Source organism: Equus przewalskii, chromosome 5 (assembly GCF_037783145.1).
Source record: "Equus przewalskii isolate Varuska chromosome 5, EquPr2, whole genome shotgun sequence".
Classification (NCBI taxonomy): domain Eukaryota; kingdom Metazoa; phylum Chordata; class Mammalia; order Perissodactyla; family Equidae; genus Equus; species Equus przewalskii.
The window spans coordinates 30,768,214-30,793,607 of NC_091835.1; the positions used below are offsets into that span (position 1 = coordinate 30,768,214).

The 25,394-nt window shown below is 36.5% G+C and overlaps 1 protein-coding gene across 22 annotated transcripts in view; it reads right to left on the reverse strand.

The window, feature by feature from the left end:
- Positions 1–25,394, reverse strand: part of ERC1 (ELKS/RAB6-interacting/CAST family member 1) — a 516,642-nt gene that overhangs the window by 473,168 nt on the left and 18,080 nt on the right. For 21 of the 22 annotated variants that reach the window (XR_011540237.1, XR_011540234.1, XR_011540233.1 and 18 more), the window contains one exon: positions 5,795–6,619. The exons of the other annotated variant lie outside the window; for it this stretch is intronic. Coding sequence is in view for 14 of the 21 variants with exons in the window: in XM_070620439.1 (XP_070476540.1) it covers positions 5,795–6,463 (669 nt within the window). In the remaining 7 variants the exon portion in view is untranslated. The remainder of the gene's footprint in view (positions 1–5,794; positions 6,620–25,394) is intronic. 22 annotated transcript variants of the gene reach the window in all.

The following is a 25,394-nucleotide window of genomic DNA, read 5'->3' on the forward strand; positions in this document are numbered from 1 at the left end:
TTCTAGTGATAGTCAATCATTACTTTGTGAAACCTTCTCTTCCATTAAATAGATACATCTTTGCTAGAAAATATATTCCTCCATGGAGCCAAAACCCAAAATCATAATATTTGTACTGATTTTTCCAGTGTTGGCCTTCCAAGAAAATACCAAAAAAAAAAGACAAAAAACTTCCTTCTAAGAAAAGAGAAAAAACTTCCTTCTACGTTGCTGCTCATCAAATACACAGAGTGTAACTAAAATGTCACAAGTCTCCTCTTTTTCAGTTCCCTCAACCACCAGCATGTTTCTAGGCCCTTCCAATACTCTTCTGGGCAACAGAGTACCCATAACATGATGTCAACTTTCAAGGGCAGCAGGATTTTAAAAAGTAAAATGGAACTATGACCTCTTTTGATCAACATTAATATGACTAAAAACGATGCCCATTTTCTGGTTTCATTTGCACAATAGAATAAAAGGTGGGTTTTCGAACTCATGTTTAAGCTGCTATCTGCAAAGTTACTGTAAATTGGCAAATCCCTAAAAACAATTCTATTTCATTAAGATGAAATCATGCACTAGATTGCACTGTGAAATCCAAGAAAAGTTGGGGGCGGGGGGGGCGGGGGAACAACTGCAATCCTGCAGCAAATTCTATTTCCTCACAAATAAGCCATGTCAGAAATCTGTACAATTTTTATTAGATTCAGTGAATCATTTTTCATAATACTCCACTACATTCCAGACAATCAAATTTATCAAATCTACAAGAAGTTAACTTCCCATACTCACTTACAAGACAAGATCCAATCGATGGATAGCTTAAATTTCTATAAACCCACATGAACAAATTTCGCTTCTCAAAATGAATGTTAACTCCCCAAAAGGAATATATCTATTTTACATGTGATTTAATTTTCTCAGGGCATTCTCGTAGTGCCTTTAACACATCCCATTTCTGGAACACCAAAAATGAGCAAATCTATCCGGAAAATAGACTAGAATACTGATTTATCCACAATACACTGAATAATCATTCATAATTCATCTCTATGTTAAAACAAAATTATCAAAAAGAAAAGCTCAAGAAATAGTCCAAGACATAGATCCCAGATTTTAAGATCAGACTTTAAATGACAATGAAACAATTAGCAACCTCATGAAAAAGTTTATTTAAATTCAAATAATAATGGCTTTCACCAAGTGACAAATCAAGGTACAACCTAAAATTATAAAAATGTTAACAGTCACCAGTGTCCAGTGAGAAAAATGAAAAAACAAAGATTAACAAAGAGTAAGTTTATCTTTTCGTATTTCTAAACTTGAAATTCTCTTGATCCCTAAATAAATAAAATCAAAATCAAAAAAGAAAACAATATACAATACAAAATAAACTCAATTGCCACACTATAATATTAAACAGAATGTACTCTGCTGACACAAAATCCCAATGAAAGTGCTTAAAAATAATTATTTTTAAAATAAGCTTCTAACTAAACTCAACATATAGAAATTGTTACAAGACATAATAATCATAAAAAAGTATCACAATATCTTGGTAGATGTTAGTTAGAATATAATAAAAAATATACATCATCCAAAGCCTATTAGCTTTGTAATTCAATCAAGCTCACAGCTGGATTTTTATTCCTCATCAAGTAAAACATACACTAAAAGCCTTCCTCATTGTCAGTTTAAAAAAGAAAGAGAAAAAGTATTTCCTGTTAAAACATATATTGTTCCATCTCTCCAACCACCAATATTTGAAAGTTCAGTAACAAAAGGATTATGAGACATAAAAACAGCTGGGTATTTATTTTAGAAAGAATCTTTAAACAGAACTCCATAATAATGAACCATACACATCAGGGAATTCTAAGCACGTGTGTTTTACATTTGACAGGATTCTAGACTAAGATTTCTGTAGCCCAATCAGATCAAACCTTTAGAACGTATCTAAATCTCTGGTGTCAAACTGAAATGGTGAAATTTGTTTAATTACTGTAAAGCCTATTAAACCAATCTTCTTTGTAAACTGGAAAATGTCCGACCTCTGAGGGATATGGAGGGTATAATGAACACAGAGTTTAATTAGGACCCACTGCTGGCTCACTATAATCTATTAATTACCATTCTCAGTTCTCCATACCTCATTGCAGTGTTTCACTTTACTTTAAAATTGCACCCTTTGGTTTTTGGACCAAAGTTATACAATTTTAGGATTGTGTGGTAATTATAGTGAGTGCATGAAGAATATATTCCTGCCAGCATTGGTGTTTAAATAGGGCAAGGGGCGGAATCTAGATAAGGCAGTCATCCTCCTCCTTCAGCACATATGGTTTTTTTGGCATCATAGTCCTGTGGGACTGTTTCACTTCCACTGGACCCAAGTGCTCTGAGTCCCCACTATAGTCTTTTCAGAAGGTTCAAATATTTTGCCTTTGAATGTAGCTTGATAATTAGAAAGAATATTGCCATTGCTTTTTATCCACACAGCTTTTAACACAGAGGCATAATTAGCAGCCTCAATTATTTCAAAATACAGAAGAAGTATGCCAGTAGTTTTTTTCCCTGTTAAAATGGACATTTCCAAGTTACTTGATAATAAAAACCATCTTGGTGATAGGCATATTCTCAGCATCATCAGAAAGGTAAATTGGAGGCTAGCTAATTCAATGATAAATCCAGTAACTTCAATTCAACTTCAACCAAAATCCACTTTAAATTTTATATATATATACACACACACAAATTACATTTACAATTAAAGACACACACACATACTGTCAATCTATTCTTGAAAGGTAGAACCTTTAAACGGAAGTGTTTATTTATGTGTAATTTTATTAACTTATTAAAAAGAACTTACATCTCAGCCACTTTTCAGGTAAACAAAAGTAAACTGTGACTTTTATTAACAATACATTTGAGACTAGATAATATTAAAGTTCGATGATGCTTAACTGTCTAAATACATATAAAGAACTTCATAATTGAGCACTGATACACCATCAGTACATACTCCAAATTTATCAATCTCATTTTTACAAAATTAAAAGAACCTAATATCCTCCATAGGAACACAGATACAGTTTCTAAAACCTATGCTACACTGATACTTTACCATGAGACTAAAGAAAGGAAACTCATTTTTTCTCTCTTGATATTTACAATTCACTACCAAACTACAGAAGCTTTTAGAATGTACTATTATTTTATATTTAGGGATGACTAACTTTTGGTGGTGTACTTCACTTTCTGACAACTCAAATGTTAACTAAAGAAAAACTATGACCCTACTCTGTTGTCATACATCATCTGAATATTTTATCTTGTGCATCAATGATTCTCGAGGAGACAACAAAATCACCTAGACAGCTTTTTTTAACTAAATATACGTAAGATTTTAAAAACCCTTTTCCTGTACACACATTCCTTCTACTGAGGGTCAATGTCTCAATGAATGATCACTATGTATAGAAGTCTGTCACAACTCTGAGGTGTAATATGGCCAAAAAAAAAAAAGGGATGAGAAGCACTGAGCCAATGGTCCCTTGTTTTTTTTTCCCCTTCTTTCACAATTGAGCTCAAAAGTGGCAACAGAACCATCACAAATTCCCTCTGGCAAATGAGCAACAGACTAGGTTAAGAATTAGATGTACTAAAATTCTAAAGATCCCAAAACTGGTTTATCATCAGAACCACCAGAGAAGCCTGTTTAAAATCCAGGTTACTGGACTCCATTTCCAGAGATATTTTGCTTAGCCGGTCTGAAGCTGGGAATCTATATTTTAAATAAATATAACTGGTGATACCAATGTATCTGAGCCAGCACTTAGGAATCCTGTCCCTACTTTTAAGATCTAACACTGGGGTCAATTTTAGTTCTTTCCTTTCTTTTCACATTTTTAAAGTCTTGAAGATTCAAATGCAAAGAACTTCCTAAGGAGTACTTTTTAAAGGACATTTCCTCTTTTTTAAGAAGGCTGGGTTTCTAAGAGCCTTAGAGATTTAAGAATACTAACAAAACATTCAGATTTTGTGTAGGGACAAATTAAATTTAATCACTGGTTAAAAAGTAAAAGGAAAGCAGTTTGAAGTTATACTATACCTGAGAAAGAATAAAATTATAAATTCTAATTATTTTTTAAATCTCTGACTCAAATGAATTCAAGGTATAGTTTTTAATTCATATTGTACTATCAAATAATAATCCGAAGATTTTTAACTCTGTGATATTAGTTAAATTAACTGGTACAGACACAATAGAATATAGGCATCAAAAATGATTCAGATATATAATGTAAGGCTTTAACATACAGTAGAAATGTTGCTGACTAAAAAAAGGTCACAACATAACACCTATAATATTCCATTCATGTAAAATTTGCATGTCTGTGTGCACAAAGATAGTTCATTAGGGAGAAACATCAAAATGTTAACAGTGGAATAGCAAAGTTATCACAGATAGATTTGGGCTAAACTTTGCTTTCTTATCTATGTTCTTCTGTATTATTTTTATGATCAGAAAAGAAGCTATTTTTATTACTGAAAAAGTCTGGGGTTTTAACATACAAAACAATGTAACTAGAGTTCTTCTTCAAATAACCAAAACAGTAGATCTGAATGTCTGAACTGAGTGTTAGTAATAGAATGGTAAAACAACCAATAGAAATCTTAAATTAGATTTACTTCATCGGAGACAGAGATCATTTCAAATTCCTTTACTTCTTAGCATCATTCAAGAACAGTGCAGAAATCCAAATAAGTTTATCACTTTCTTCATAATTTTTATTAACCTAACCCAAAAATAAAGTATAACACTAACAATGAGATAGCTACTATAAAATTCTCCTTTAAGACTATAGGAGAATTTTTTCAAGGAGGCAAATTCAAACTTGCAAATTTAGGAAAAGTTCTAAAAGTCTTTTAAACAAAAAGTATGGTTAAGATTTTAATTGCTGGAGCTTGAATATGATTTGTTCACATCTTTGGAGTCACATGTCACTGAATGTGACATGGCTATGGCCAAAACATCAACTATACATAACCTGGACGAGCGCAGAAAAACAGTAAATGAATGTTTCATGTATCCATAAGATAGGACTTAACTCTTGAACTGTAAAGCCCGTAATTATAATGCCTAATTATCTCAATTATTCTCCAGAAGCAACCAATCACAGCAAGTTGCCTTTCTTCCACCTTACATATGAAGAATTAGAGAAAAAAAAGCTACATAAGGATCCTGAAGTTAAACTATCATGAATGTCAACAGAAAGAACTCACTATTGGTACTTAATAAATATTTACATAATCCACATTAATATTTTTAACTAATTTCCATTCTGTGCTGTCAACATAGTGATTTGCCTTCTGATCTTTTTTTGTTTTTTTAAGACTGACTTGTTTGACATTACAGTAAATCTTAATGCTACATCTCACTCGTAAATTACACAGCCTGAATAATTTTGATAAAAGATCTTAGAGCATGCGGCAAAATTATATTCTCACAAGAACTGAAAAAAGATAACATATGCTGAAAGAAAAGACACGAAGGGAAAGAGAAGCCAGGGAAAAGAAACAAGCAAGAATGGTGAGCAAGCAGACATGGCAACAAGACAAAAATGAAGGCACAGAACCAAATCTAGAAAAGGCTGAGAAAGGGAGGACAGAAAATACTAAGATAAATAGGAAAAAGGAAGATAAATGAACCAAGAAGGGAAAAACCTAAGAAAGAAAAGAAAAAGAATGGCTCATTTCATTTGTATACATGACTTCCATCAATAAACGTAATCATACATACAAAACTAACCTGGTTTTCCTCCTGCACAACTCTATACTGTTCCTTCCAAATAGTGATTTTGGAAGCTTCATCTTTTCTCAGGGCTCGTTCTTTCTTCAGCTCTGGGCTCCAGAAGGTCTTGATACTATTCATTGAAGAACTTAATTTGCTCTCCTTTACTTCCACATCCTTCCGCAAGAGGTCGTTTTCCCTTAATACTTCCTTCAGCTGTGTCTGCAGATCCATGATTGTGTTATCTCTTGCCTGACGAAGAGAATGAGGAACGGTGGATGCCATACTCACAGGAGGGAGGTGATGCTCTCCAAATGCTATGGTGTCACTAGCAACCCCACTGCTAGCTATATTGGGGCTGCTGCCCATAGCAGTCATCCTAACACCATAAGGCAGACGTCCCCCAGAACGGCCAAGTGTCATGGTGCTTTTAGGTGTTTCTGAACCCACATTTTCATGGTCACTTAAGTACATAGGGCCAGATGTGGCATAGGCAGCATTTAAGGATTGGATATTCTCCATTGAAAGGGTTTTTCCACTGCCACCTCCAACACTGCTTCCAGAACTCCCTCCTGTACTATTGGTTCGACGATGACCCAAGCGAGGGGAACGTGGAAGCCTAGGTGAACGCCCAGGGCTCTGGTTGCTGGGTTCTACCTTCCCAACTGAGCGAGCACTTCCATACATGGTTGCAAGATGAGTTTAGGTGCCAGGAAAGGTGTAAAGCAGAAAACAAAATACGGAACTCCGTGAGGTTTCTCTATGGCTACAAGTCTGCTTAAGGCTAATCAGAAATAACAGGTCCTCAGCTGTGCAGTCTTGAAGAAATATCTTACACCATATCTGTAATGAAAATATCACACATTAAATCCTCCAATAATAAACAATTTATTTCACAATAAACATCATTTTTAAAATATTTCACGTCTCAAAACTGAATACTGAAACGATACCACACAAATGGAAAAGAAAAAGAACTGAGATAGAAAGACAGGCAAGGAAAAGATAAAATTCAATGTTCGAATACATGATTTTCTAACTGGAAAACCCAGGATCACCAACTGACAAGTAATTAGAACTGATAATAGAACTCAACAAATTGGTCTGACAGAAGATCAATAGACAAACATCAATACTTTCCCGTATATCACTAATAACAATTAGAAAATGCAATTTTTAAAAAATCTCATTCACAATAGCAACAACTTTGATATAAATCCAACAACAACGTGCAAGCATTTTTGGAAAAAACTATAAAACTCTACTGAAAGAACATCTGAACAAAAGGAAAGTTATCCATGCTCATGGATGAGAAGAAAAACACTGTAACGGTGTCTGTTCTTCCCCAGCTACTCCAAATCCCAATGCAAACCTCTCTAAGATTCTTCACGTAACTCAACCAGCTGGCTCTAAAATTCCATTGGAAGACTAAAGGGACAACAATAACCAAAACAATCTGAAATAGAACAAAAAAGGAAGATGTCCCCTAAATAGCAAGATAAATTATGGGTCCATGATCCTACTTCCAATGCAAAAATCCAAAAAAGGTCCAAAAATAAGTTTTTCCTTTTTAACTCATTTAGCAGCAAAACCCGACCTGCTCTGATACGAGGTCACTTATTGTTTGTATGTATCTCACTTAGTGTGAATATTCCTACACTTCACTGAGAAAACAATGTATATGATTATAGGACACTGCATAATGTCCGATGGGTATTATGTGGAAAAAATCTGGACTCCAAAACCACATCTGACCCCCAGGATTTCTCATAAGGACTTGTAGTCTTTTAAAGCTACAGTAATTAAAACTCTATAGTACTGGCCCAGGAACAGACTCTAAATTATATATGTGAGTTTATTAGTATATGCTAAAAGTAACATGTCAAAACAATGAAGAAAGGAAAAATCATTTAATAAATGGGGTTTAAACAACTGGTGCTCTTCGAAAAAAACTAATTACATTCCTACTTCACACAGTACACAGAAATAAATTTTATGTACGTTAAAGATATAATTTTAAAACTATTAAAAGTACTAGAAGAAAACTTAGGAGAATATCCCTGGGAACTCAAGTGAAGATATGGCTTCTTAAACAGGAAACAGAAAGCAAAAATCATAAAGAAAAACAACTAATACATTTAACTATGTCAAAGTGACAAAATATACCAAAAAAATACTATAAGCTAAATTAAAAGAAAAACCAAAAACTAGGTGAAAAATATATCTATCATATGCATAAAAATCTGCATACAAAACATACAGAGAATTCCCACATGAGAAATGCCACACTGAAACAGCAGTGGCTGCAGGAGAGGGCACTCGTATTTCTAAGGAGAGATGGGGAGGAATGTTTGTGGAGGCTTTAGCTTCACATATAAAGCTTTCATACTCAGACTACAATAAACCTTGAATTTTTTAAAAGGAAAATATGTTCATATTCTACAAGTATAATTAAAACAAATTTTAAAAACATATCGGGGGCCGGCCCGGTGGCACAGTGGTTAAGTGCGCACCTTCCGCCTCAGCGGCCCAGGGTTCACCAGTTCAGATCCCAGATGCAGACATGGCACTGCTTGGCAAGCCATGTTGTGGTAGGCGTCCCACATACAAAGTAGAGGAAGATGGGCACGGCGGTTAGGTCAGGGCCAGTCTTCCTCAGCAAAAAGAGGAGGATTGGCAGCAGATGTTAGCTCAAGGCTAATCTTCCTCAAAACAAAACAAAACAAAACAAAAGACATATCATAGCTATCTGCTTTCCACACTTCTCTCAAAGATAAATCAATACTGATCTAAACTAGATCTCTGTGATTTCCTAACATCATTCTACCAAAGAAATGGCTTAGGTCAAGTAACAGGTTTTAGCATATTAGATAATATTCTCCAAAAATCCTCTGTTATGTAGAATTGATTCTTATAAGTGTTTATTCATTGAAAACACTATCCAAGTAAAATCACATGGTCAAAAATAAGATTTTAAAGGGTCTATATATTCTAGCCAAACTTAAGTTAAAGATCTTCAGAAATATGAATACACTGGCAGTCTCATCCTTACTCCAGTGACATTACACCCAGTAAAGACAGCCCTCGGGTAACAACAAGCAAAACAGGAGATACTCTGAACCCAAACCTTTAAGGTTCCACCTCAGAAATAGCAAGAATGCGCAAAGTTCAGGAATTGCAATATTCTGCCAGCAATGTTAGGAAATTCCTTTCCTAGCTCATGAAGTAAAAATTCCTTTTCATGATTAATCTGGGCTGTAACATAGATGAGAAGTAATAATCTACATATTACTGTTTGAGTGAATTCTTTTTCAAAATCAAAGAGGGATGCAACTTTTTTTCTTTTTTTAAGTAATCTGAATATTGAGTAAAATAAGAGAGCCATTCATTATCCAGAACCCCTTGAATGATAACAAAAGCTAATATTGAGTGTTTACCACATGCCAGGCATTGTGCTAACAATTTCATAAGATTTAATTTAACATTTATAAGCCCTCTATAACATAGGTACTGTGATTATCTCCATTTTACAGATAAAGAAAGTGAGGCCTATAGGTATTAAACAACTTATCTAAAGTCACACAGCTATTGAGTGGTAGGGTCCAGATTTTAATTAGGGCACCCAATTCCAGAGCCCTGGAGGCCCCTAGCTACAATGCTTAACCACCACCAGCTGCTGATGTTAACATCTCAATTGCCCACAGGATTTTAAAGGCTTCCAGAGTTTTAAGGCAGTGTGTCCTGCTAATCTGGACTCTAAACCTAAACTTTAGGGCACATTTTAGGTTTTCCCAAGTGTAAAGCTTAAATAACCACATTTATTTTTCTATTAATAACAAAGTTTTTTTAAAAAGATGGTGGGCAAAATAAGTAAAACAAAATAAGGAGTAATAATTCAGAGTCTCAGGAATCATGCCATCAGAACTTTAAACTGCCACATTCAAGAAAAAAATTCCCAACTGTGCTCTTGTACAGAACTCTATTTTCATGCAGTCGAGAAACCAAATCACACTGAACAGGCTAAGATCCACTAACAAAAATCCACATCAAGGTTTCAACATCAGCAGGTGCACTCTAACGTTCAAGTTACTTTCAGATCCAAAACAGAATTTGCATGTGGAGTCTTTGTTATTATCAGAATTATATGCACTTATACAACACAAGAAGGAAATTCACTAGCTCTGTCTGAAGCCCTCATGCTGGCTTTTTAATCTCTTGAGCTTTAGGGAAGAGAGTTTTTTTAAAAAATAAATTTCTTTTAAAAATATGCCACACAAACACAAAATAATTATTGCACTTTAAACAGCTGACAACTAATAATTTTAACCAAAAAAAAGTTATAAAGTATGATTTCATTTACATAAAATTCTAAAACTAATGTATTATTACAGAAAGCAAATCAGTCCATGCCCGGGGATGGAGTTGAGAGAGGCATGGATCATAAAGAGGTAGGAGGAAACTTTTGGGGTGATGAATATGTTCATTATCTTGACTGGGATAATGGTTTCACAGGCGTATACACATCAAAACTCACCAAATATTTAAAATATGTTCAGTTTACAGTACGTAGATCATACCATGAAAGTGCGAAAAAGTAATTTCACATTCCAAGCTCCCTTGCCTTTGATTAATCCAAAAGAAACACTTTCACTGATTATACACCTGGAATCCTGATTGCTGCTGGAGAAAATCATGCAGCTGTTCAGTTTGAGCCCATAATGTTGCCCCCGGGAGTCCCGCAAGTCCCTTAGTTAGCTTCCAAGACAATATTCTGTTAGCTCTCTAGTGTCTGTTGTGGTGGTTATTTCAAACATTCTCCCTCTGCCTATCAGGCAGAGCACATGAGAGTCCTGGGTCAGAGACAAAGAACTTTACTACTCACAGCACAGCAAGCAGTATGAGCATCATGCATGCACCGGCTCCCTTTTACTCCCAAGTCCCAGAAGGTGACACAGAGAGGACCAGATAGACACTACACATGAAAGTGGGCTTGCATCACAGCTTAAGAACATTAAGATTAGGGAATCCACCACTTTTATAGTAAGCAGTAAGTAAGCCTGCTCTCTCCCAACAGGAGACATTACCTCATCCCTCAAGGTGGCTCGCTGCAAACACAATCCTGAGAAATGGCCCAGGTTAAGCAGTCAGGGCCTTGCATCCTTAGCATACCCAGCAAGACATGCAGGAAAAAAGAGACCCATGGAGGACTCACTCTCCTGACAAGTATTTGTACTAGTTCTAAGGTATCTCCATAAATTCTTTGATACTCCTCCCTTCAAAAGGGGAAGCAAAATTCCTCTCTTTGAACGTGAACTAAGCGATTTGCTTCTGATCATGTATCACTTCCAAGACACTGGGGCTTCTGCCTTGGTCACTCTCTCGGATCACTTGCTTTTGGGGGAGCCAGCTGCCATGTTGTAAGGATATTAAAGCTAACCAACAGAGAGCCACATGGTGAGGAACTGAGGCCTCCTGCCAACAGCCATGTGAGATAGCTTGGAAAAGGATGCTCCAACGACAGTCAAGCCTTCAGGTGACTGCAGACTCAGCAGACATCTTCAGTGCAATCTCAGGAAATACCTTGAGCCAGAACCACCAAGCTATGCTCTTCATAAAAACTGTGGGATAATGTTTTTTTTTTTAATCCAATAAGTTTTGTGGTAACTTTTTATATAATAAGAGATAACTAATCCAGTATTGTTTCCTGAAACTTTTGTTTCAGTAGTGCATATGCATACACATGTGCCTACTGGATCACAATTTAAAATGTGTTCCTTTTTTAAGTTCTAACAATTCTCCAAGTGGGTCAGGAACTCCCAGGGGTCCCAAAGACCCTTTCAGGAGGTCCATGAAAGCAAACCTATTTTCATAATACTACAAGCATTTTCTGCCTTTTTCACTGTACTGTCTCACAACTGTACAGTAGTGTTTTCCAGAGGGTACACGATATGTCATATTATCCCACTCGCTAATGGAATGTGTGCTGTTTCTTATGTTTTAAAAATTTCTCAGTTTTACTTTCTAATACGGTAAACAGTAATAGATACAGTTTACATAAGCAAAAGCTAGTTAGGGTCCTCATTAACTAGAGTGTAAAGAGATGCTAGAAAGAAGTTTAAGAACCACTGCTCTAAAATTTAAATATAACATAATCACACACACCTACATATTTCCTTTGATGGCTTCCCAAAATAAAGATCTAAACTCCTTAGCAGTGCATATAAGATTTTTCAGGATTTGGGCCCAGTCTACCTGTCTAAAGGCAGGCTACTTATTAACCCCTCTCTTTCCCATGTGACAGCCATGATCAGTACCTGCAGCTTCCTCAAACGCCTGCTGTCTCTTGCTTCCACGACCTTCCTCTTCCCCATCAACTGACTACTTACTACTCATTCTTCCAAACTAAGTTTAACAGTCACAATCCTACCTTAACCCTTAAATCTCTCAGTCTAATTCAGGTGCTCCTCTGATGGAACCAGGGACTTTTAAAATAATGTACTCACTGTGTTTTAATTACTTCTTTAAAGGCAAACGAATGTCTTATCTCCAAAATCTAGCGCAGCGCCTAATGCAAATCAAGTATGCAGTAAATGCTTGCTGAAGCCACAAGTTAACCTAAATCCAAGTAAAATTCATTAAGATAGTTCTTATACATTCCGAAGGTGGTAGTAATCTTGAAATTAGTTTATTGAAAATGCAACTAAATGCAATGGAAGACAAATATAATGAAAGCCTTTTTATCATTTCCTTCATGTTAACAAACTTTATTTTTAAATAGTAACCAAATTCCATAAATTGACCACCTCTTTCTCTATATATATTGCTATATATTTTTGTCCTCTAAATTTATACCCTGAAAATCGTAAGGAAACTTAGTAAACGGTCAAGATTTCAATTTTGTAAAAAACAAACCTTTCTTTTTGCATGAATAAAAATAGGGAATTCTGTAGCTAAATCTTAATTCCAAGAAGACAACATAAACTCAACGAGAACAGACTAATGCTTCTTATCCTCTAAGGAAAAAAATTAAAATTTCACACACACAGCAATCATATGCATAAAATATCATGCCTTCGGGTACACATCTGCTCTCAACACTGAAAAATCTCTATTAAATTATCTGTCAAGTTAATATTATAGCTAGAGACCCATGAAGTACTTAAATTGGTTTTCTTATCCTATATTTTGAGTTTTTAAAAATACTAAAAAAAAAAAAATCAGCACAGCTTTTTTTCTTTTTTTTTTTTTTTGGAGGAAGATTAGCCCTGAGCTAACTACTGCCAGTCCTCCTCTTTTTCGCTGAGGAAGCCTGGCCCTGAGCTAACATCCATACCCATCTTCCTCTACTTTATATGTGGGATGCCTACCACAGCATGGCGTGCCAAGCAGTGCCATGTCCACACCCAGGATCCAAACCAGCGAACCCTGGGCCACCGAGAAGCGGAACATGCGAACTTAACCGCTGCGCCACCGGGACGGCCCCTAGCACAGCATTTAAATCTCTGCAAGTTTGCCCAGATTTATGCTTAGAAAAATTTTCTAAAATCTAACTCTGATAAGAACATTACCAGAAATCCAGTCTATCTTCAATTTGGTGTTTATTAACAACATAGTTCCTCCATCAATTCATATTTCCATATTCCCATAAAAAATTACAGTTTTTAGAGCTTTTCTATTCTCACCAAAAAAGCAATCTTAACTCAAAAACAGCCTGAAAGCCTCACAATACAGAGTTTCCCTAAGAAGTGAAGGCACAATCGTTTCTCAGAAAAGAAAGCCAAGAAAACTAAAATTCATTCAGTTTCGGTGCTATATATTTCTAATGCTATATATTTCTAATTTCCAAATCATGAAGCAACAGTGCTCAGAATACATGGACATAGCAGTTTGTATACTATCCTCCTTAACATTGTTGCCCTTTGTATTAAAGCAGATTAGTAACACTATGCTCAGGTATGAAACCAAAAATGTGACCTGATATCTCTTCTACAGACTAAGTGTAAAAATATGCAGTAACAAAATGCAATGCATAAATCTTAAATGTATTTCATCCTAACAAGCACTCTATGAAATAATTCTTATTGTGCTCCCTAGGTTAGTCATGTAGTGACTAGTAGGAAAGGCCTGGACTGGTTCAGTTCCACTATTTAAATGTACAGCTTTCAACAAATAAATGAATCTCTTACAGCCTCAGTATCCTGATCTACAAAATGGACATAGTATCTGCCTCAAACAATGACTAAAAAGATCAAGACAGTGAGTAAGTATAAAATATGTTTCTCCGTAGGTTTTCAATAAATGTTACTCATTACATTTCTAGGAATTTATGTTACACAGATTTCCACACAAGTGGGAAAACTGACTAAGAATAAACTGTGGAATTCTTTGAAATAAGACTCTGGTAACAGCCTATATAATCATGGGAATATGTTGCCGCTATTAAAAACAATAATGTGATAAGAGATACAAGATATACATTTTTTAATTTATAAAATGAGGAATTTAAGAATTCATGGGCAATGGTGGGTTTTTTACATTTTTGCTTTCTGCACTGATTGAGGTTTTAACAAAAATACAAATTACTTTTATAATTTAAAAAGTAATTATAGACCCACAAATATACGGACAACTCATTTTTGAGAAAAGGGCAAACAACACAGTGGAAAAAGTAAGGCAATTAGGCTGCCCACAACAGGAGAGCTGAACAGCACATTTTCATGGCTGCCACAGTCCACCCCTTGCATTGCATAATTACTTCTCCACACAGGGACAAGAAGCAGCTTCTCCATGATGCTCATAGGCCTCTGTTCTTGAGGGGAAATCACCAAGAGGAAGGTTCCTGGAACCGCCTACAGCTGCTGTTAGTCTCAAGAGCACAAATGGTGCACATCTTCTACTCCTCCAGTATTCTAAATTGCACTCACTCTCAGTTTCCACCTCAACAAGTCTTAGTGGCTTATCTGACGGGAACCCAAACTTTCATTACTAAGGGGCCTAAGGCCTCCACAATCATACTCATCTCAGGCCAGAGTTGCGGCACATGTCCATTCACACCTAAGATGGGGCAAGGGAAACCAAAAAGCACTCAAATGGATCACCTAGGTTCTCCTACATGTATTATTCCCTGCCCCTATTATGTTCACGATAGTGAAAAATTAATCTAAATGTCTAACAATGGGGCATTGGCTATATAAGTTAAGGCACAACAATAAAATGGGTTACTCTCGCTAATGGGCTGAATAGTGTCCCCCAAAAATTCATGTCCACTATGAACCTCAGAATGTGACGTTATTTGGAAATAGGATCTTTGCAAATGTAACTAAGTTAATATAAATTCATACTTGACTACGGTAGACCTTAAACCCAATGACTGGTGTTTTTCCATCGAGAAAAGAAATAGAGATTCTGTCACAGAGACATACATAAGAAAGACCACGTAAAGATGGAGGCAGAGATTGGGGTGATGCAGCTACAAGTCAAGGACCGCCAAGGATTGCCAGGAGCTGCTAGGAGCCACCAGAGGCCAGAAGGAGGCAACAAGGGATTCTCTCTAGAGCCTTCAAAGAAAACAAGGCCCTATCTACACTGGTTTTGGACTTCTGGCCTCCAGAACTGTGAGAGAATAATTTCTGTTTTACATCACCAAGTTTGGGGTAATTTGTTACAGCAGACCTAGAAAACTAATATATCATCATTATATATGATGCAGCTCTATACTTAATGATTGAGAAAGACGTTTGTGATCTGTTGTCAAACCAAAGAGAAAAAATAAAAAGTTATAGACATAGATTCCACCTTTTTTTTTTTTTTTTTTGAGGAAGATTAGCCCTGAGCTAACATCTACCACCAATCCTCCTCTTTTTGCTGAGGAAGACTGGCCCTGAGCTAACATCCATGCCCATGTTCCTTTACTTTGTATGTGGGATGCCTACCACAGCATGGCTTGCCAAGCAGTGCCATGTTCTCACCCGGGATCCAAACTGGCGAACCCTGGGCTGCCAAAGTGGAACATGCGAACTTAACCACTGCACCACCGGGCTGGCCCCACCTTTAGGTTTTTTTTTTTAAGTTACAACCGGATATACAACTCTGAGTGTAAGATTTCTGGCAGCGATCTCACTTTTTCTCCAAACGATAATTTTTTTTCTATGAGCACATACAGTCTTCCCTCAAGATCCACAAGGGACTGGTTCCAGGAGCGCCCCCATACCAAAATCTGCAGAGACTCTAGTAGCTTAGTCAACCCTCCCTATCTGGAGGTTCCACATCCATGGATTAAACCAACCAAGGAACATAAACAATAGTACATGATCCACAGTTGGTTGAATCCATGACAACAAGACCCGAGGACACTAAGGCCCGAGTGTAGTATTTTTATATCAGTAAAAAACAATAAAACTATTTGGGGGATGGACGGTATAAAGATATCTAACAGAAATTGTACATGTGACTAAAATAAGGCTCTAGGTACTAAAAAGTCCCACTACCACTTCTAGAATAAAGCCAGAATGGTTTCCTTATAGCCAAATTCAAAGCATTTTCTTTACTTTCTACTGTATTTGACATTACTGACCACTTCTATCTTGAAACTTTTACCTGGGTCTCTGTAATTCTACTCTTCTGGATCTCCTACTATCTCTCCAAGATAACTCCTTTTTCGCACATTTTGTTGGCTCCTCTTCCTCTTTGTTGTTGTTAGCGCCCATAGAGAGGATTCCAATTCCCAGCAACCCTGCGTACAGCAGAGCGGAACACCGCCCAGGCTTTTGGCACCATCCTCTCATCTTCTGGCGCTCTATCAGACAATGCTCTGCTGCTGTTCACAGGGTTTCCATTGCCAATTTTTAAAGAAGTGTGTGGCCAGGTCCTTCTTCCTAGTCTGTCTCAGTCTGGAAGCTCCATTGAAACCTGTCCACCACAGGTGACCCTGCTGGTATTTGAAATCCCAGCGGCAGAGCTTTCGCTATCACAGCAACCTGCAGCCGCCACAGTATGACAACCGACAGACAAGTAGTGTGGGTCCCTGCCCAGGAAAGGAACCTGAGCAGTGATGGTGACGGTGTGGAATCTTAACCACTAGACCATCAGGGCTGGCTCTGTATTTCTTACTATACCATAAACTCTATGAAAATAGGATTTTTATATACACATACATTCCCTATTCACTAGTACAGAATCCACAGCCCTTACTACTATACCTGGCATATAGCACGCATTCAATAATTATATGTTCACACATAGGATGAAGAGATTTGTGGAAGGAAGGGGAGGGTAGAAAAGAAGAGGGGAGGTCAGGCCATCAAGGATGTCAAAGCCACTCTACTTTAGACATTAAGCATCTTTATATAATATCCATTCTCCAGCATCAACTAAGATAGAGTTAAGAAGGAAATGAATCTACATATCCTATAAGCTCTACCAATGCAGCAAATGTCAGCTAAAGGTTAAGTCAGAACAAGAAATTAGTGTCCTGTTTCTGTAATTTTATTATTTTTACAATAAACATTTATTGCTTTTAATAACCCATTTCTCTTATTTTGAAACCTTTCTACACATGAGAGGTGAGGTTTGAGGTTTTCCTCCCTTAATTCTTTAGTAAAGTTCCTTCTGAAAAACTTCAATTTTAACTTCTCACAGGAAACGTGCTTTTTTTATCCTTTAACCAGAATATACAGATGGCCATAAAGAAGTATTAATAGTGAGAATAATCCACTTCAAAGCCTCCAAAAGGAACGAAGGAAATGCTGCTGAGACAAAACAGAAAAACATGGAAGGTGGAGGAGGCACAGCTGTGGAGGTCAAGTCTTTGTGATCTGGAGTTTTTAACATCCTAAATCCTACTTCTCATATTCATTACCAAATCTATATGAGTCTAAAATAAAACAACAAAACTGAGTTCAGACTTCGCCACTACTACATATTGACACCACAAAGCTTGTCAGCTAGGTCAGGAAAACCATAAAGAGAAGAATACTAGACTATTCCAGAATCACTTTTCCCTACAAGAAAAGCATCGGTCCCAATACCTATATAAACACTGAGAGACAACACCCTCCGGGCCGCCCGCACCCACAGACACCCATACACACCTACTCAGAATCGTGGAGTATACCCAGGGGCCTAAAAATAAAACTACTTCCACACACAATGATTGTATGTTTAATTCGCACTCTTCCCACAAATAGCTACAAGCAAAACATGCAACTGCAAACAGCACTCTCTCTCTTTCCTCACAGATTAGGATAATAATAGGTCTCTAAAACCTGAGTCTCCAAAGAAACATCAAATATTCATAAACTAAACTAAAGCAGAAAATCCTTTAATAGCAACATAGTAACCTACTTCAAATCAATTACAACTGGATAGGTTGACATAGATGTGCTATAAGATATTTATAAGATGAACTAGAAAATATATCGCCCATCAGCCATTTAAAGCATTATATGTGAAATTCTGGTCTAAATCTCAAAATTACTAGTCCAACTTGCTGTGATGGGTTATACTCATCACTAATTAGCATTTATTATCAGAAAATGAGTTGAATATTTTTAAACACTGTATTTCAACACTTTTAAAGATTCTGTTCATTTTGTTAAAGAGTTATAAACGTCACTAGGAGCAAAAATATGCAGCTATCTTAAGCGCTCTATGAAAAGATTAACAATAGACCAAACTTTTAAATTCCCATTCAAGTACAATTTGGGAGAAGCTATCAAATAAATTTTAAATGTGCATACCCTCTGACCTAGAAGTCTCACTTTTAAAATTACTCTCTGTAAGACATATTTCACAGGTTCAAGGAAATATATGCAATGATTGTCAATTATTGTTATTATTTGTACCAGGAAAAAGAGAGAACAACTTAAATTTCCATCAAGAGATTGGTTAAATAAATTATGGTATCTCCAAACTATAAAAAATTGCTGTTAAAAAAATTTCTTACTAAATCTCTATATCTGACAATCTCTATAAAGACATCTGTGATATACTGTGAAATGGACAAGCAAGTTACAGAAGGATTGTATAATACAATCCCACCAGCACACAAAAGTATGTACATAGACATGTTTGTAGATATACAGAAATTATTTGGATAGAAAGACGCTATTTCTGAAAGGTTAGATGGAACCACTGTTTCCTTTCTAGACACTATTTCTTTCCTTTTCTAATAGTTTTAACAGTGAGAATGTATTCCTTTTACACATAACACATACACCAGAAAAAAGGCTCACTATAAACTAAGGGCTTAAATTAGGACCTCAACCATTCAGCACTATTAGATGGTAATTAATGGACTAGGTCCCATGCTGATAAAATCTCTGAGAGTAGCAGCTTCAAAAAGAAAAAAACAAACCCTACAAGTTAAAGCACAGATGTCTCTGCTTCCACTCTCAGCATGTAGCATATCAGGTTTGCTAACACCATGCATCAGGTTGTATAACCTTAATCTGATTCTCCCAGAGAACAAAATTACAGAACTGTGTGGCTAAAGCACCACTGTTTTGGTGACGTACCTACCACAAAGAGCACCTCTGCTAGGAGCAGCAATGACACAACACTTCCCACAGTTGCCATTTCATTCCTTTTTATGGAAGGATTAGAAGGTGAGTAACTCAAGTTAATTGTGGTTTTTAGTAACTCTTATCAATCAGTTAATCAAGTTAATTGTAAGGTCTATCAAAGTCATCACCATGACAAATAACTCGCCAAGCAGATACTCAGAAGCAAACACAAGGTTATTAATCAAAGTTTTCTACTTATATCAGCAATCTGTGCCACTTGGTTCAAGAGAGTCAAGTTCTAGGTTGTGTAACCTTCCCCAATGACTACAGTCCTCACTGATATCCTGAGTTCTTAAAATCCGAAAGTATTAAATTGTTCGGATTGTAGCTATATTATCTTTCACTCTGTACCACATCTTATACTACATTATGATCAGTTGAACACAAAGTTCAACAAATCCTACCAGACTGATTAAACTAAACAAACATAATGAACAGATGCACGTGTTCATAACCACTTATCCATAAATGTGAATTCCAAAAATCTCTGAAAACCCAAAAATTCTGTAACTAATTTGGTGGTAAAACCATACCTGAACTGATACAGAAATACCAATGTGTCTGACGAAGGAATTGGGTGCCCCCTGCACCTTACTTAGAAAGTTAGATAACATATAGTATATGCAGCATCACATTGCCTTTCTAAAATCTGAGAAATTCTGAATTCTGCCCCAAAAGATCTCAGATAAAGATCTGTACTGTTGGATAAGATTAAACATCCACATCATTGTTGGTAAAGACATTTATAATCGGTGAGAGGGACACAAGGAGTTTTTATAATACTTTATTTCTTAAGTTAGGTGGTAGTTACACAGGTATTAATTACACAATTCTATCTTTTTGCATATCTGAAACACTTCACAAATTTAAAGTGAAAAATTGAAGGTATCTAATGTTTTATTTACTTCCTGAAATTAATAAAAGCATTTATAATCAAAGTCTCTGTTTTCTTCATTAAAACAATAAGAGTCAGGGCTGGCCCCGTTGCCAAGTGGTTAAGTTTGCGTGCTCCACTGAGGCAGCCCAGGGTTTCGCCAGTTCAAATCCTGGGCACAGACATGGCACCATTCATCAAGCCATGCTGAGGCAGCATCCTACATGCCACAACTAGAAGGACCCACAACTAAGAATATACAGCTATGTACTGGGAGGCTTTGGGGAGAAAAAGGAAAAAGATAAAATCTTAAAATAACGATAATAATAATAATAATAAAATAATAATGAGAGTCTTTGGGAAGCAGCAAGTTTAAAGATGGTTATGTTAAGCGTCTTAAAAACATTCGTATCATTTGATCCAACAATTCCATAAACAGGAAACCAATCTACTTAAATGATCCAAAATGTAGAGAAAATCAACTACATTATTAATTATGATAAGTCAGCTTTATTAATACTCATTCAATTAGGAAATGTTTAAGTCAAATCTTTATGATTTAACATGAGCCTACAAAAATATATTTACAACCAATGTCTGACATTAAAAAATGTTCACAGGGGCCGTGGCCAAATGGTTAGGTTCACATGCTCCGCTTCGGCAGCCCTGGGTTCGCCAGTTCGGATCCTGGGCACAGACCTACACACCACTCCTCAGGCCACGCTGTGGTGGCGTCCCACATAGAAGAACTAGGATGACCTACAACTAGCATATACAACTATGTACTGGGGATTTGGGGCGGGAAAAAAAGAGGAAGACTGGCAACAGATGTTAGCTCAGGGCCAATCTTCCTGACCAAAAAGGATACTAAAAAAAAAGAAAAAAAAGTTTATAATACAGTAAATGAAAATGGATATACAGGCATACCTCAGAGATATCGTGGGTTCAGCTGGAATAAAGCAAATATCGCAATAAAGCGAATATAGCAATAAACCTAATAACTCACAACAAAGCTAATAATTCACAATAAAGTGAGTCACACAAATTTTTTGGTTTCCCAATGCATATAAAAGTTATGTTTACACTATACTGTAGTCTATTAAGTGTGTAATAACATTGTGTTTAAAAAAACAATGTACATACCTTAATTAAAAAATACTTTATTGCTAAAAAATGCTTATGATCACATGAGCCTTCAGCAAGCTGTAATCCCCTTGCTGGTGGAGGGTCTTGTAAAAAATGCAATTCTGACAGATAAACACTAGATTATTAGGAGTGAGCACGATGCAGTCTATATAGAAACTGATATACAATAACCTACACCTGAAATGACACAATGTTATAAACCAATATGACCTCAATCAAATAATTTTTTAAATGCAATTCTGCAAAGCACAATAAAGCAAAGTGCAATAAAATGAGTTATGCCTGTACATTTTAACATACATTAGACCCTCGATTTTGCAAACATATATGTATGTAAGTACAGCAGAAAGAACGGGAGGAAATCTTTTTACTTTCTTTTTAATACCTGCCAAAATTTTCCAAATGGGTATATAACATTTTTTAAAAGGAAAATGTTTAAAAGATTTAAACAGAAATAAAATGAAAAAGCCACTGTGATTTAAGGTGAGCATTTCTTCCTTTCAGAACCAGTCTCAAAATCCTTCCCAACACAGCACTTCCAGCTGCCACCACCAAATGTAGTTGGCACAAAATATCAAACCTATCTATTGGCCCTAAAAGCATCATAAAAAATTTTCATTATTTGTAATAATATAGATGCAAGATGTCTAATATTATTTCAGACCTGATTGAGTATATGGGAAATACTGTGAAGAAGACAGCAAGAATTCCCAGCACATTGTAGGTATACAATGCATCAGGTAAACATCATAAAAATGTTTCTTGTCTTCTCCAATACACTTGAGGAATAGCACACTACCAGATATAATGGGCAAGATGCACCCGGTGGGTGGAGAAAAATGGCGGGGTGAGCTGACCCGGGACTCTCCCCTCCAAACTACAATAAAGGATTGGAAGAAAACTGAATTTCAGCTAATAAACCTAATGCCAGGACGTCAGAGATCTACAGTACCAAAAAGATGGAGAACAGAGACCCTACAGCAGGCCTCGGAGGAGCTGGAACAGGGTAGGAGAGAATTTCACTCCCTCCCTAGAGACTGGGATCGCTGCGTGGGTGCGGGAAGGAGCAGGGGAGGGGCCGCGCGACCGGGGGATCATCCAGCACTCCCACCGCCAGCGCAGTGGAAACCCGCTGACCGGGGAAAGTTTCCCTGCATGGGGACCCCATAAACCCAGGGCCCCAGGAGACCAGAGAACAGAATTGATCCGAATCTGGATCAGTGCGTGAGAAAAACAGCCCCTCCCCCCCAACAAAGCACACTGGGTGCCGCCATCTTGCCCGAAGGCGGAGAGCTCAGAACATGCAGCTCTCGACCCCCATCTAGTGGCGACAGGCTGTAACTGCAACTGAATTCTACCACCATGCGACAAAACCGCTCCTCTACCATCCAGCAATTTATAAAAGCTCCAGACCAGAAGGAAAACAATAAAAACACAGAATTAAGTCCTGAGGACTTGGAATTAGGTAAACTAAGTGATAATGAGTTCAAAGCAGCTATAATCAAAAAACTCAATGAGGTAGAGAGAAAGATAGAGAAACAAGCCAATGAGTTCTGGAGTTACTTCACAAAAGAGATTGAAATTATAAAGAACAATCAAACAGAATTACTAGAGATGAAAAACAATGGACCAGATAAAACAGAATACAGATTCCCTGAATGCCGATGTAGACACCATAGAGGAGAAAATTAGCATAATCGAAGATAGACAGGCTGAATGGCTCCAGACAGAGGAAGAAAGAGAACTAAGAATTTTAAAAAATGAGGAAAATCTCCGAGAGACAGTGGATTCAATGAGGAGAAAGAATTTAAGAATCATAGGAATTCCCAAGAACGTGGAAAAGGAAAATGGAGCAGAAAGTGTGCTTAATGAAATTATAGAAGAGAACTTCCCAAATCTAGGGATTGAGGGAGAAATGTGTGTAGAGGAAGCTTTCAGATCTCCTAGATTTGTCAATGTAAAAAGACCTACTGCAAGGCATATAGTAGTAAAAACGGCAAAAATGAATGACAAAGAAAGAATACTCAGGGCAGCAAGACAGAAGAAAATAACCTACAAAGGAACTCCTATCAGACTTTCAGCAGATTTCTCTACAGAAACCTTACAAGCTAGGAGAGAATGGAGTGACATATTCAAAACTTTAAAAGATAAAAATCTTCAGCCAAGAATACTCTATCCAGCAAGAATATCCTTCAGATATGAGGGAGAAATTAAATCTTTTCCAGACAAACCAAAGTTAAGGGAATTTGTAACCAAAAGTCCTCCACCACAAGAAATCCTCAAGAAGGCTCTCATACCTGAAACAAGAAAAAAGGGAGAAAGGGTCACAAACCACAGAGTAGGGAGACAGATAAATAGAACGAGAATAGGATAGCAAATATTCAACTATATCATTAGGATAAAGGGAAGGAAACTACCAAAGCAAAGACGATCTTATCACCCTAACTACAAACTAGTAACACGAGCTGGAATAAGAAACGAAAATAATAATTTAGGAGGGGAAGAGCAAAGGGACTAAATCAGTCTAGGCCAAGTAAGCAAGAGACCACCAGAGAATAGACTATGTTATACACGAGATTCTAAATACAAACTTCAGGGTAGACACTAAAATAAAAAACAGAACAGAGCCACAAAACATAAATAAGGAAAAATCTAAGAAACCCAGCATAAGAAATTGCAGTATTAAATGGGTAGGCTAAAGCACACAGGAAGAGAAATGCAGGAAAACCAGATAACGAGTGACAGATTGACAGCATTAAGTCCACATGCATCAATAATCACTGTCAATGTAAACGGACTGAACTCTCCAATAAAAAGACACAGAGTGGCAAAATGGATTAAAGAACAAGATCCAACAATTTGTTGCCTCCAGGAAACACACCTCAGCCCCAAGGACAAACACAGGCTCAGGGTCAAGGGGTGGAGGACAATACTTCAAGCTTATAGCAAGAAAAAAAAGGCAGGTGTTGTAATTCTTATATCAGACAAAGTGGATTTCAAAATAAGACAGGTAAAGAGAGACACAGAGGGACAATATATAATGATCAAAGGGACACTTCATCAAGAAGAAATAACGCTTATAAAGATCTATGCACCCAACACAGGAGCACCAAGGTTCATAAAGCAACTATTAACAGACCTAAAGGAAGATGTTAAAAACAACACAATAATAGTAGGGGACCTCAACACCCCACTCACATCAATGGACAGATCATCCAGACAGAAAATCAACAAGGAAATAGTGGAGCTAAACGAAAAACTAAAACAATTGGACTTAATAGACATATATAGATCACTTCATCCTAAAACAGCAGAATACACATTCTTCTCAAGTGCACATGGAACATTCTCAAGGATAGACCATATGCTGGGAAACAAGGCAAGCCTCTACAAATTTAAAAAAATTGAAATAATAACAAGCATCTTCTCCGATCATAATGCTATAAGGCTAGAAATTAATTACAAGAAAAAAGCTGAGAAACGCACAAAGATGTGTAGACTAAACAATACACTACTGAACAAGCAATGGATCATTGAAGAAATTAAAGAAGAAATCAGATATAATGGGCAAGATGGGACTTGAGGAAAAGACTTGGAAAAAGAATTTGTGGAGCCATTAAAAATCATAATTCTCTTCTCCTTCAACCTGGGAGATTCCATTTTTCTCCTCTCTGTTACCATGCTTCTCTGAATAAACTCTACCAAAGCATTTTTTAAAAATAATTCTTTACATGTATATACCCAAATGAAGAATTACAGACTCTTAAATTCTATAGATTTAGCCCAGAATACTATAAAATCATAAATGTAAGAGTATCCAAAGAGATTCAAGCAGAATTCAGTGGTTTCTGGAATAACTAAGAAAAAGACCATAATATATTTCAAAGTTCCAGAATTAAAACAGATTTTCTATTGCAAAGTTTACCTAAGTGAAACTCTACAAGAGAAATACCATGTTACATAGGAAATTTTTTAAAAAACCTTTTACGTCATCATATAAAGCATTTAACACAGTATGTGGATCATAATGAGCACT